Raw genomic sequence first — 15,034 nt, 5'->3', positions numbered from 1 at the left:
AAGTACTCCCAAAATGTGCTGGACCACTGCAGGAAGGGACTGGCCATGCCCTATCCAGCCTCACCTTTACAGATTCAGTTTGGAAGGTGAAAAAAGATTGGCCACAACTCTGTTGCTGAGTTGCATATTTTCTAAGAAAAGAAATCCAAGAAATCTTGAGAAAGTGAAATGGAGCTAAGGGTGTTTGATCCCTCTGAAGGAGAGAGAAACAGTACTGTTTTTATACCCTGTGTAAGTATCACAGAGTGAGGCAACACTATTTATCAACTGCCTGGTGTTATTAATAGTATACCTACTGAGTGGCCAGAAAATGGCTATGAGTGCAGCAAACTTTTTAGAAAAGGGAGGGTTCAGTGAGTGCTTGAGTAATGGGATTGGTCTTTATAGGAGAGGTGGAAACTTGCCTCAAGCTAGCATTGGAAGGACCAGAAGATTTAACTAATCCCAGAGGATGAGGGAAGACATTTCAGCCCTGGAATGAGCACCAATATATACCTTATTAATCCTAGGTTTGAATCATTGTGCATGGGTAGGGGCAGACATGACATGACATGAAGGAATTGAGCAGCGGGGCCTCAGGTTTCACTTCTTAGGAAGGTTCTCAAATCTTGCCCATAGTAAATGATTAGTGGATACGTGTTGAATGAACGAGTAATATCTAAAAGCTTGTGACCACACCATAAATTTCACTTTAGGAAATAATTTATTGCTTATCTTATGAATCGGGAGTTTGGCCATTTTCTCTAAGTTATTCAGCTAACAGCATATGAAGGTTGTTATATCTCAGAGCAGAGCCAGCCTGACTTGCTTCTTTGCTTCTTTGACTTGTATCTGCTTGTGTTACATAAGCACCATGCTGCCACACCACTGGTCCAAGAAACAAACATTAGACATTGACACACGCCATGAGATTTGTGCTAATGTCTTTCCAAGCATCAGCCTTTAGGCTTGATGTGAGGCTGAGCTCTGGTCATCATTCCTTTCACGTCAGAGACTTTATGATGCTGAACAGAATCTACATTTACTTAAATTAGTATATTGAGATAGTACATAAATCAACAATCCCTCTCCCAACAAGGATAAAGTAGGATACTTTACAAATGAAACTGAATAAGCAGGATAGGCAAATTGGATGTGGAGTTAAATGTGTTTATTTGTCCAACAGGCTGTCTTCACAGATTTGGAAATCCTGGCTGCCATTTTTGCAGCTGCTATCCATGACGTTGATCATCCTGGAGTCTCCAATCAGTTTCTCATCAACACAAGTGAGTTCACCACCAGAACAGTCATTCCAGATAATTGTATGATTCACTGCTTAAGTTTTTTCCTCCTAATGTTTTCATTATGGATAATCACAAGGATAATAGTGAGGCAATCCTTCCATTCCTCTCAAACTGGTCAGGCCTTTCGTGGATACTCAGTCCAGTCTGGCAACACAATGTTTGAGCTGCTTGGAGAACTTGGAGAGGGTCATAGGGGAGCCATAAAAAGTACTCAAAGTTTGGCAAATACAATATGTAAGGAAAGAATAACAGATATGGAATTATTCATAAAGAACAAGAAAAGGTTTGGTGATCCCATGATAATGACTTTTGGTATTATACAAAACTCTGCACAGAACATAGTAACTCACTACTGTCCCTATCTGCTTGGGAAGCAGCCACAAATGTTAAATCTGCACATGGGAACCTCCAAGCAAAAATAAGATGCTGTAAAAAGCACTGGAATGAGTTTCCACAGTTCAGAAGGAAGGGTCACTAAAAGTTCCACACATTTTCCTCCAACTGCATAGATTTGATTATGGATTGGGAGTAGCAATGACCTGAGTGACCAGGGGTGTCTAGCCTTAGGATCCCAAGCCATACTCAAAGCTTTTGTCATGCTTAAAATGTTTAGTTTTCACATCTTTGAAAATCCTTTCATTCTCTCAAATAATGCACTATCTCTAAGTGCTGGAAATCTAAGTAGTTTGAGAATATTGGTTATCCCAATGTGGTCATGAATAACATCAAGTACTGATAGTTTCCTAGAAATGCTTTTTTGAGCTACTTGCTGCAAAAGATCATCAGTCCTTGACCTTTATCCAAAGAATATCTGAATGACCTAGGTTTGGAGTACACTGGATTCTTTTACTTCATTCTTCTATTGAACAAACAAAATGTTGGGGCAGCTATGTGTCTGCATGGATTATATCAGTTGGTAGAGTGTGGTGTCATGAATCAATCCATATATAGGCCAGTTAGCCTCACACAGAAAAATGATCTATCTACTACAGTCATCCATAGCACTGCAACATATAAAGCCTGCTTGTAGATCAGTGCCCTTGATCACAGGATGAACAAAACAAGAGTGCTCATCGGAGGTTAGTACTCAGAGCACACTACTAAAGCAATGATATATGTGTAACAGAACCTGCAATTAAGTAACACATTGCCACCACTTGTCTGGTATTCTTGATTAAAATGTGGTTTCGTAAGTCTGATGACCATATTCCCAAGCAGACTTCTGTCTAACAAAAGATGCCTGTGATTCTTCTATATAAAAGGCATGCTGGAAGCTGCATCTTAGGTTTCCAGATACTGCAATTTCTCGTGGAGAGAGTAAAAAGACAGAAAATTTGACATCAGAATTGTTCCAAAAAAGTAGTAATGTATAGTATCATATGAACAGAAAGCTCTAAAAAGTGATGTTATTTGGGTAAAATGAAGTTTTACATCAAACACTATCTTTGACAATCCAAAATTCACAATTGCCAGGGATTAGGGAGCATATAAAATGTGAATATAGCTTGAAAATCTCATTACAATGCATAAAGTTTAGTGGTACTTTCACGTTGTTCTTTGCCAAAGTACAAAATTTTTGAAGACACATAAAAATAGGATTTAGCTGCTCAGGAATGCCCTTACCTAATATTAAATTCTTCATCTGAGATATAGAATGAGTAAAAGGATTTTAAAATACAATGAATTTTAATCACAGAGAAAGCTTATACACCAGTAGAGGCATTTTTTGCTTACAAACTGACGACTTCTGTTTGTAGAGGGCCACTGCTTCTCTAAGAGGAAATGGCATGTGGCTGGTGGTTCTTGAAATAATTTGGAGAGAACTAGGTCTGATTTCACTTTGAGATAACGCCAACATTCAAATCATATCCCTTTTTAATTAAGTCATCATTTGGTCTGATTTTTTAGATTCAGAACTTGCTCTGATGTATAATGATGAATCTGTGTTGGAAAATCATCACCTTGCTGTGGGTTTCAAACTGCTGCAAGAAGAACACTGTGACATCTTCATGAATCTCACGAAGAAGCAGCGTCAGACACTCAGGAAGATGGTTATTGACATGGTAAGACTTGAGCCTCTCTACGTTCCTCACTTACTGCCATTCTCTCTGATAGACTGAATTTATTAAAAGTTTTCCTTTTCTTTTTACCCAAGGTGTTAGCAACTGATATGTCTAAACATATGAGCCTGCTGGCAGACCTGAAGACAATGGTAGAAACGAAGAAAGTTACAAGTTCGGGCGTTCTTCTCCTAGACAACTATACTGATCGCATTCAGGTATTTGATGAAAGTCTTTGATTTAACACAAAACCACACCAAACTAAGCTGAACAACAATTAGAAAAAGAAAACAAAGATAAATTCAGTTTTTGGTATATCCTAGGCTACTACTATAGCTGAGGGCTTAAGAACAAGCTAAGGAAAATGGACATTCAAGTTTATCCTCTAATTTATGAGGGAAAAAAATCCCTATTTGTGGAATTGCTTATTAGGTCTATAAATAAATTGCAAAATCTATTTGTAATAGGGCATACGTGACTGTTGGTTCCAAAAGCTTGTGTTTGGATTTAAATCCCATTGACTTGAAGTTTGTTAGGTTTGTTTTGGATATACAAATTGCCATCAGCTGTTCTCCTCTTTCCACAAGCGGAAAATATGAAGTTATCTACTTGGAGTAATTCTTTGCATTCTTTCCAAACTGAGAAAAGGAAATGATAGCAGCATCTGACCTCTAATGTTCCTTCCAATTTTTAAATTCAATGACTGTCAGTCTAAGAAGACACACATTTTCCCCTTTGGGACTCTATAAAGGTAAATAACTGACCCAGGCTAGCACCATTGTAATTCCATTTTTTTTTTTTTTTGGTGCATATGTCATAATTATAATGCAATTAAAATGTTCTAGGGTTTAGTACCAAGCGTACTAGTATGAGAAGGATGAGATGTTCTGGCAGTATTTACACCTAATTTTATGGGATTTCTAAAAATTGATGATTTCAGGTCCTTCGCAACATGGTGCACTGTGCAGACCTGAGCAACCCCACCAAGTCCTTGGAATTGTATCGGCAATGGACAGACCGCATCATGGAGGAATTTTTCCAGCAGGGAGACAAAGAGCGGGAAAGGGGAATGGAAATTAGCCCAATGTGTGATAAACACACAGCTTCTGTGGAAAAATCCCAGGTATCTAATATGAGATTTTCAAAGTACTTGCGAGCTCTGCTGATTGTAGAGCTGGAGGGTTCTATTTAATTCCATTTTTCCAATAGAATATGTATATATGAGACGAGAAGGAGACAGTTACGCATTTTGTTCCATTATAGTCAGGACTCATGTGATTCTCCATTACACTCAGTTTCACAGGGTGGGGATAAGTAGTCATCAGAAACCCATCAAAATTTGGATTACGTGTCCCTAAATCATTTAGATAGTTGTCTCTGATGTTTGCAAATCCAGCTGAATGATCTGAACACTGGTATCTGCTCCATCCCATCCCTCTGGATTTCTTCTTGCTCTGTCTTCATTCAAGAGCTCTGCTCCTCACCCTTGCTTCCAGTCCTCTGTTTTTATCTTCGTCCTTAATCAGCCCACTGCAACCATCACCAGAGGCAGTCTCTTTTAACGTATAGTCAAAGCCCTGTCTTGTGTTCCCTCCCGGGATGCTTCTATGCTTTTGAGAACATGCTGACATTTTCCAGTTGTGTCCAAAGCTTCACATTCTGTGTGTGCTTAGGATAGGGGACAATAGTCTGGAGGAGGTGAATACAGAAATGTCTAGATGCCAATAGCTGCAGAATATGCAGCAATGGACAGTATCAGTATCCACACAGAGTTTTTTCAAGAAAACGAATGGGCTGAGCCAAGTAGCTGAGATTGAGAATTAGTTCATAGACTGTCCAAGATCTTTATCCCAAAAACATTTGGATTGTTTATTGTCAGTATTTATCCTCTTTCCCTACTACCTGGAAACCCCAAATTTGCACATACTTGTAATATTAATGTACAGTTCCTTTGCAATTTTTATTTTGTTGCTTCTTAAAGAAACTCAACTAAATGAGTTTTAAAAAATCTGTGAAAGGGCTGGACACAGTGGCTCACACCTGTAATCCAGGACTACGGGAGGCTGAGGTGGGCGGATCACCTGAGGTCAGGAGTTCAAGACCAGCCTGGCCAACACGGTGAAACCTTGTCTCTACCAAAAACACACAAAAAATTGGCCGGGCATGGTGGTGTGTGCCTGTAGTCCCAGCTACTCGGGAAGCTGAGGCAGGAAAATCGCCTGAACCCAGGAGGCAGAGGTTGTAGTGAGCTGAGATTGTGCCACTGCATTCCAGCCTAGGCAACAGAGCAAGGCTTCATTTCAAAAAAAAAAAAATCTGTGAAAGTGATCTGAAGTCTAATATGCTGTAAAAATGCAAGTTAACATTGTTAATGAGGGTCAATTCAAATAGCCCAAAGGCTTAAGTGGAACAAGATATGAATCAGTAAGGAGGAGTAACACCATTTTATTAATAGCAGTGATGTTTTATGTTTATATGATGTTCTGTGCAGCATTTCACACGTTTTCCATATATTATCTTACTTGGACCCCCAAACAGCCTTGCAAAATAGATAAAGCAGATATTTCTCCAGCATGTCAGGTTCAAAGCTGCCCTCTTGGTCCACTACAGCAGCTCTCTCATCCAAAGCTCTTCACTCTCGATCTTAGGGACAGGTCTTCCTGTTGCCATAACATCGTTATCCACTCTGGTGTTTCCCACCGATGGGCTCTGCTGAACACTGTCTGATTGGCCCACCAGTAAAGCTCTTTACTGGGTGCTCTCAGGATTCATACAGCTCTCTCGTCCTGTGATCTAGGGAATAAATAGCAGCTACCTTGCAGAAAAATTCTCAGCATTTCTTAGCAGAAGCAAAACAAGTGAAGAAAGGAAATGACTGCACTGTGTTCAGCTTATTCAATTTTCTCCATTACCTTGAGCTTGTTATTTTGGGTCCCTGGAAAACACCTTGAAAATAGTCTGTAACATTCATTAAGTAAAGAAGTAAAAGGGAGGGAAAAGGAGGGGGTGGAAGTGAGAGAAATATCTGAATCATGTATGATCAAGTTTTTATAACCAGTGTAGATCAGAGATGCCCTGATTTTGCTGTGAATCTTGCTTTTTAAGGCTAGGAAAGCACCAGAAAGAAGAATAAGAAAATATATATATATACACACACACACAGACATCATATATATATATTTTATATATGAAAGAGTCACATATGACCAAAGTTCTTGTGTACAGTACAACTTGGATGTATTAAATGACTGGCCAAATACCAACATATTAATAAAGGGAAGTTTCCAGTAGTGTGGAAAGAGACCTATATAATGTCCCATGGGTGGGTGCCCTTTGCCCATCTACCCCTAAATCCCAACCTAGCATCTCTCTAGCTCCCCGGACCATGGCAGGGGAATTCCCTTCTCTCATTCAGCTAGTGCCTATTCTTTCTCTCTACTTGTCCCCACCCCCAGTGTTTCCTGTTTGTCCAACAATGAGGAGGCCAGCGTAAGGCCACACTGCTAGCTCATGCAGGATGCATAGCCCCTGAGTAAACCATAACAGAGCCATAAGCCTGGTATTTAATCACAGGAACACCAGCAAAAGGAACTGCTTAATTGTTTTTTATTTTCCCTTCTTTCTCTTGATGGAAATGACTGTGTGCTCTATAGATCCAAAACAATTGCATGAATGTCCATCAAGGGGATATGTGTTTCTTTCAGGGCTTAAAGTATTTTCACGTGTTTCATCAAACTCCTCTACCAGCCAAAAGCATTCCACAGAACTTGAGAAATTCCAGAGTAGTGAGGAGCCAGATCCTCATCACTTTGGAATAGCAACATATTTTAAAGTTAGCAAGGAAAAAATATTGAGTCAAAACACGTTAGACCTGGGCCTGCCTTCTTCAGAAAATGACTCACAGAATCCAAGTAGTGACAGAGTCGTGCTTTGTCTTTGGGTCCCTGGAAAACATGAGGATTCCATCCAGACGACTTATCTGGCGCACGTAAAAGGAAATGCAGTCTGTTGTAGTGAGATGAACACAGGTTTTGGGATCAGACAAAGCTGGGGCTGAGTCCCAGCTCCACCACTCACTAGTTATGTGACCTCTGACAAGATATTTAATCTCAGTAAGTCATAGTTTCTGCCTTTCTAAATAATATACAGCAATACTTACTTTTCAGGATTAAGAGAGAATACATCAATTGCATTCAGTGTGAGACCCACCATATAGTGAGTGCCCAAATCATGGAATCCATTATGATTGATCTTTCTGGTTATTCATGTTCTTTCTTTGCATGGAAACCAGGACACTGTGTTTACTTTTCAAGCACCATCACAATAACAGATGTGTAATCTTATTTTTCTCCAGGTTGGTTTTATCGACTACATTGTCCATCCATTGTGGGAGACCTGGGCAGATTTGGTACAGCCTGATGCTCAGGACATTCTCGATACCTTAGAAGATAACAGGAACTGGTATCAGAGCATGATACCTCAAAGTCCCTCACCACCACTGGACGAGCAGAACAGGGACTGCCAGGGTCTGATGGAGAAGTTTCAGTTTGAACTGACTCTCGATGAGGAAGATTCTGAAGGACCTGAGAAGGAGGGAGAGGGACACAGCTATTTCAGCAGCACAAAGACGCTTTGCGTGATTGATCCAGAAAACAGAGATTCCCTGGGAGAGACTGACATAGACATTGCAACAGAAGACAAGTCCCCAGTTGATACATAATCCCCCTCTCCCTGTGGAGATGAACATTCTCCCCTTGATGAGCATGCCAGCTATGTGGTAGGGCCAGCCCACCATGGGGGCCAAGACCTGCACAGGACAAGGGCCACCTGGCCTTTCAGTTACTTGAGTTTGGAGTCAGAATGCAAGATCAGGAAGCAAAGAGCAGCTCAGGAAATCCCACGGTTGACTTGCCTTGCTGGCAAGCTTGGTGGAGAGGGCTGAAGCTGTTGCTGGTGGCCGGTTCTGATCAAGACACATGGCTTGAAAATGGAAGACACAAAACTGAGAGATCGTTCTGCACTAAGTTTCGGGAACTTATCCCCGATAGTGACTGAACTCACTGACTAATAACTTCATTTATGAATCTGCTCACTTGTCCCTTTGTCTGCCAACCTGTGTGCCTTTTTTGTAAAACATTTTCATGTCTTTAAAATGCCTGTTGAATACCTAGAGTTTAGTATCAACTTCTACACAGACAAGCTTTCAAAGTTGACAAACTTTTTTGACTCTTTCTGGAAAAGGGAAAGAAAATAGTCTTCCTTCTTTCTTGGGCAATATCCTTCACTTTACTACAGTTACTTTTGCAAACAGACAGAAAGGATACACTTCTAACCACATTTTACTTCCTTCCCCTGTTGTCCAATCCAACTCCACAGCCACTCATAACTTCTCTCTGTTTGCTTGCCTTCAACAATACTTTTTCTCCTCTGGAGTTTAACTTTTTGCTGTAAACAGAATAAAATTTAACAAATTAGGGGGTAGAAAGGAGCAGTGGTGTCGTTCACCATAAGAGTGTGCATAGCACTAAGCAGTGTGCCCTGCTGTGTCTTGGACCCTGCCCCTGACAGGAGTTGTACAGTCCCTGGCCCTGTTCCCTACCTCCTCTTTTCACCCAGTTACGCTGTTTTCAATGTAATGCTGCCGTCCTTCTCTTGCACTGCCTTCTGCGCTAACACCTCCATTCCTGTTTATAACCGTGTATTTATTACTTAATGTATATAATGTAATGTTTTGTAAGTTATTAATTTATATATCTAACATTGCCTGCCAATGGTGGTGTTAAATTTGTGTAGAAAACTCTGCCTAAGAGTTACGACTTTTTCTTGTAATGTTTTGTATTGTGTATTATATAACCCAAACATCACTTAGGAGAGACATACGGCCCCCTTGGCAGAGAGGACAGGGGTGGGCTTTTGTTCACAGGGTCTGCCCTTTCCCTGCCTGAGTTGCTACTTCTGCACAACCCCTTTATGAACCAGTTTTGGAAACAAGATTCTCACATTAGATGCTAAATGGTTTATACTGAGCTTTTACTTTTGTATAGCTTGATAGGGGCAGGGGGCAATGGGATGTAGTTTTTACCCAGGTTCTATCCAAATCTGTGTGGGCATGAGTTGGGTTATAACTGAGTCCTACTATCATTGTGGCTTTGGTTCAAAAAGCAACACTACATTTGCTCACAGATGATTCTTCTGAATGCTCCCAAACTACTGACTTTGAAGAGCTAGCCTCCTGCCTGCCATTAAGCAGGAATGTCGTGTTCCAATTCATTACGAAAGAAAACAATGAAACAATGTGAATTTTTATAATAAAATGTGAACTGATGTAGCAAATTATGCAAATGTGAAGCCTCTTCTGATAACACTTGTTAGGCCTCTTACTGATGTCAGTTTCAGTTTGTAAAATATGTTTCATGCTTTCAGTTCAGCATTGTGACTCAGTAATTACAGAAAATGGCACAAATGTGCATGACCAATGGGTTTGTGTGTCTATGAACACTGCATTGTTTCAGGTGAACATTTGATCGTTTTCAAACGTTTCTCACAATGTATGTTATAGTATTATTATTATATATTGTGTTCAAATGCATTCTAAAGAGACTTTTATATGAGGTGAATAAACAAAAGCATGATTAGATTAGTCTGTAGGCCCACTTATTTCATGATTAGTTCTGACATATGAAAAGCAGATCTTTCTCTTCTCTTCTGCCATTCCCCACAAAGAAAGCCAACCACTTTGTCCAGCCAACATCACAACTGAAGTTTCAGAATCTATGTCCAAAAAGTCCCCCAGTTTGGAACATTTCACTTTTTTCTTAGCAACTGTTCGACCCAGCTCAATGATGCAGGAAGGGGGTTGAGGAAGGAAAACAAAACCACTTTGCTCATCTCGAACCATTTCCTTCTACCTCTTTAAGAGTCTGAAGTGCTTAATCTACTAGATAAATAAAGGGAATCCCCAACTTGGATGAATCCTCTAGAAAACTGAATCATAGATTATAGAACATTAGTATAATGCAGTCAGAGAGTCCCACTGATTCATTTGACACATGAAGAATCTAAGGTCCAAAGAGTTATCTTCAACCACAACCCACAGAGCATGGGTGGACACTCACGGTTTTCTCAGTGATCCATGCAGCCTCTTGTTGGTCATATGGCTATGATTTTCTTTCTGGAAAGAACTGTTTATATATAAGAAAAATACTTAAATGCTTTGTTGAAATCTTAAAGTCAGCGTTTTAAAATATTTTATCCTGAGAAGAAGAGTGTGTGTGTGTGTGTGTGTGTGTGCGCGCGCGCGCGCACGCGCCTGTGTGTTTGTTGCTGAAGCTTGCAAACAAGAATCAGTGTTGGCCCATAATAATTTAGCCACAAGGGAGTGCTCTGTGAACCAGTAAGATGGTCTTCTCTAAACACAGCTGAAATTAAAATGAGCCGACACTGCAGAACCAGCTTGCCTGCTAGTTGCAGAGCTATTTCCAACATTTTCCATCATCTCTGATTTCTGATTGTGCCTCACCATCTCTGAGAGTTTGAAATTGAGCAAAATAAATTGCTTACAATAGCCACAGGTGTGACTTGTGTAATGCCTAGTGCTATAAATATTTACAGGTCTGTTTTCTACTGGTAAGAGGTTCTTAATTAACCCTTATTGCAAATAAGAATCATGTTGGAAATCAATATTTTTAAAAATACTTGTTTGGGGCCCGTCCTCCTCCCTTCAATTCTGATTGAATTGACCTTGGGTGAAGCCCTAGGCATCAGATTTTAAAAATTTCCCCCAGGCTGGAGTGCAGTGGCACAATCTCGGCTCACTGCAACCTCTACCTCCCAGGTTCAAGCAATTCTTGTGCCTCAGCCTCCCATGTAGCTGGGACTACAGGCGCGTGCCACCCCATGTGTCTAATTTTTTGTATATTAGAGATGGGGTTTCACCACGTTGCCCGGGCTGGTCTCAAACCCCTGAGCTCAGGCAATCCGCTCACCTCAGCCTCCCAAAGTGCTAGGATTACAGGCACGAGGCACTGCGCCCAGTCTCTCCCCAGGTAATCCTAATGTGCAATTGAAGTAGAGATCCACTGCTCTGAAACAGAAAATCATGCCTGCAGCTGAGGTGTTCTTTCAACCCCACTGTCATCAGATATTCATTGTGCACTCATCATGGCCAGCATATCATGCCCAATGTAGCTATTTTAAACAGTAATTTTTGTTACATCCCAGTTTTATCTTACCAGCTGACTTCTAACTAACTTCTAGGTAAGATGAAACGGTACGATTTCACTAGTTTCCTATCGGAAGTCTCAAGAACCAGGCCAGACCTCAGGCATCCAAGCTAACTAGACCCTTCATGAGTGCAGAAATCATACCTAGTACTTTCTCCTCCGTTTCCATGATGCCTAGCATCATACCTGGCACAGCGTTCATGCTTAAACATTTGTTTCATCAATCTGGATGTTGATGATGTAAAATTTCAATTAACAGGAAGATCAGAAGAATGCACATTCTAGGCAATTTAACTTTCAGCTTCTCTCACTTGATCGTAATGATCTGTTTTCAGATGTCTCTCCACCCAGCACTGAACCCTCTCCAAGATAGAACAATGTTTTTTGCCTGGTCTCTTTTTTAACGTTTGTATTCTTCATCAACAAACACTATACCAGCCCTAAGCGAAAGGAGAACTGGTGATGTTTGTTGAGCTAATGACCCAAGAAATAAGTAGAACCCTTTTATTGAAATTACTTGTGAAATTGGATCTACTTGATTTTCTTGCTGAAGGAGTAGAGTACACTGGGAAAAGCATAGTTTGACAAACCTGTATTCCAAGCCTTTTCCTGTACCTTCCTACCTATGGGGATTTGGACAAATTTCTTAAATTTTTGAGCCTAAATGTTCTCATCATTAAATGGAGCTAACAATAGACAGCCAAAGATGAAATCAGGCATAGTGTTACATACAGTAGAAGCTCAATAAATCTTTGTTATCTAAGTGTATGTACTCATGGATGAAGGGATTGATTAATATTTAAAAACTTGTAAAAATCACCTCTAAAAGCAGAAGGCAACAACACATTTTGATTAGTTTAGGGTTCTTGAAATCAAGTTCCAGTTAATCTAGATTTTTCTACATAAACTTCAAGATTCTGGGAGGATGAGTGCTGTCACTTCAACCCATCATATGGGACTATGCTGACACTGATAGGCTCATTGAGTTGGAAGAAAACGTGTAAATCATATTATTCTTCCTCTTCAATGCTATAGAATCCCTCCAAAAATATACCTAATTGAAAGCATCAGGAAATAGATAACTCAGCAAGGCCTTTTGAAATAATGTAAATTACTAGGTTTCTGGGAATCAAAGTGTACTCTTCTAGAGCAGCCTTTCTTGTTTGATTTTTTAAAACATTTCTAGCTAAATATTGTATGTAATTCCTCCTCTAATTTCTTGTTCCAATTGAAAATAGGAGCCAGACTTTTTGACTATGTGACCTTGGGAAAGTTTATATGGCCTCTCTGCACCTCAATTTCCTCATCTGTAAATAGAAGTAATAATAGCAGCACCTATTTAATAAGATTATCTTGAGAATTATATTAATTAAAGCTGTAAAATAGTAAAAATAGTGTCTGGCTCATAATATGCATGAACAAATGTTAACTGTATATAGCTAAAGGTAGCACGCTTTCTACATTGTAGCTCCTTCAACCAACCATTATGCATATGACCTGTCTTCATCATTATGGTCAAATTATTCTGGGCTTGTTCAAATAGACAGTGCTCTTTTAGGATGAGTGCCTCGGAAGCAAGCACCATACTTCACTCATCGTGGGGCACAGTGTGATTCTTGCCCTTCTTTGTTCTGTACTCTGTTCTATAATCCAAGATTGCATTCATTTGGAGGGACGTCAGGGACTCACCCGGATAATTCATAAGATGCTTACAGGCAAACAAAACACTTCATACCTTTTCACATGAACCACTGTTAAACTAAATCTTCTCCACTTTGTTCTTATACAGCTAAGTTTCTGAATTTCAGGGCAGAATTTATACTTCTCTGATACATTTCATCTGAAAAACAAGTAGGGTATAAGAAAGAGGGTTTTCAGTTTGAGTGTCAGATTGACCTATTTGTAAATCCCAGCTCCAGAATTACCTGTACAACCTCATAGAAGGTATGCAATTTATTTTACCTTCAGTTTCCTTTTCTGAAGAAGAAATATTTTATATATATAATAAAATATATATAAAATTTTAATATATAATAAAATATATATAAATATTATATATATAAAATATATATATATATATATATAATTATTTGGAGGCCAGGGGCAGTGGCTCATGCCTGCAATCCCAGACTTTGGGAGGCTGAGGTGGGCAGATCACCTGAGATCGGGAGATCGAAACCAGCCTGACCAACATAGAGAAACTCCCTCTCTACTAAAAATACAAAATTAGCCAGGCGTGGTGGTGCACACTTGTAGTCCCAGCTACTCGGGAGGCTGAGGCAGGAGAATCTCTTGAACCCAGGAGGCAGAGGTTGCAGTGAGCCGAGATCGCACCATTGCACTCCAGCCTGGGCAACAGGAGCAAAACTCTGTCTCAAAAAAAAAAAATTTGGAAGGCAAAGGTAAGCATCTAGCACATTCAGGGCATACAATAAATAAGGGTTATTAGTCATATTAATACCCTACTATGATGATTAAATGAGATAATATGTATATGGGAAAAATCCTCATACTATTGTTTTAATTCATTATTTTTGGCTTAAAAATTATTTTGAATTCTCATCCTGATAGCTCACAAACTATGTCCTTCCTACCAGAATTTGTTATCTATAGATAATAATGTATTTTATATTTTTATTTACACTTTAGTAAAATGTTAACCAGAACAAGACAAGGAATGGATATGTGTTAAGCTGCCAAAAGTCTGTCTCATCAGCATTGATCCATTAGTCAATGTTCCATGGGCAATGGCACTAAGTCAATTATAAATTCACCTATGTATACCATCACCTAGGTCAGTCTGGACAAAAACGTATCAGGAAAAATGTGATCAAAGACTTTTCTGAAATTCAGATATACCATATCTAAAGCATTTGCCTTCTTAGTATAATCTATTAGCCCTAACTATCTGATAAAAGAGACTATGATAGCATGACTTGTCCTTGGGGAATTAATGCTAGTTACTGCCCTCGCAAATGGCCTACAAACCATGAGATAATAATCCATTCCAGAATTTTGCATACAATTGATGTCATGCTTGACATTTTGTAGTGCTGGACTCTTTCTTTCTAAAGAGTGGGAAAATATTTGCCTATCACACATCCCCAGATTTCTGGTCTGTTTTGTGTTCTCTTTGATTTCTGATAGATCACCAATTATAAGCCAAAAACACATTGAAAAGCCCTTTCAATATCGTGGGAAATCATATGCCTAGAAACATGAAACTACTTAAAGAACAGAGATGCTCTCCTAACTGCCCTTTGCTTTACATGGCAAGCCTAGCAGAAGCACATGATACTTGTGCACACGGATATAAGTTAAAGACTCATATTCTTTTAACTGAGTAACACTGTCTTCTTCCACCAAATACAGTTTCAAAAAGGATCCCCATGGAGTAGTGAAGGATGACAAGGGAATCTATCTCATTTGAATGGGTTCTTTAGAACCTACCACTGATTGATTCAGTAAA

At 39.6% G+C, this 15,034-nt stretch overlaps 1 protein-coding gene across 6 annotated transcripts in view; it reads left to right on the top strand.

Moving 5' to 3' along the window:
- LOC105498452 (phosphodiesterase 4B) overlaps nucleotides 1–9,978 on the top strand; it is a 585,501-nt gene extending 575,523 nt beyond the window's left edge. For all 6 annotated transcript variants that reach the window (XM_011770587.2, XM_011770584.2, XM_011770589.2 and 3 more), the window contains 5 exons: nucleotides 1,166–1,265; nucleotides 3,192–3,346; nucleotides 3,439–3,561; nucleotides 4,284–4,466; nucleotides 7,698–9,978. In XM_011770587.2, coding sequence (XP_011768889.1) covers nucleotides 1,166–1,265; nucleotides 3,192–3,346; nucleotides 3,439–3,561; nucleotides 4,284–4,466; nucleotides 7,698–8,063 — 927 coding nt within the window. In that variant the 3' untranslated portion in view covers nucleotides 8,064–9,978. The remainder of the gene's footprint in view (nucleotides 1–1,165; nucleotides 1,266–3,191; nucleotides 3,347–3,438; nucleotides 3,562–4,283; nucleotides 4,467–7,697) is intronic.
- Nucleotides 9,979–15,034: the final 5,056 nt, after the last annotated feature.

This window comes from Macaca nemestrina, chromosome 1 (genome assembly GCF_043159975.1).
Source record: "Macaca nemestrina isolate mMacNem1 chromosome 1, mMacNem.hap1, whole genome shotgun sequence".
In the NCBI taxonomy this organism is placed as follows: Eukaryota; Metazoa; Chordata; class Mammalia; order Primates; family Cercopithecidae; genus Macaca; species Macaca nemestrina.
The sequence above is the reverse complement of the archived record's forward strand: the minus strand, read 5'-3'. Positions and strand labels throughout refer to the sequence as shown.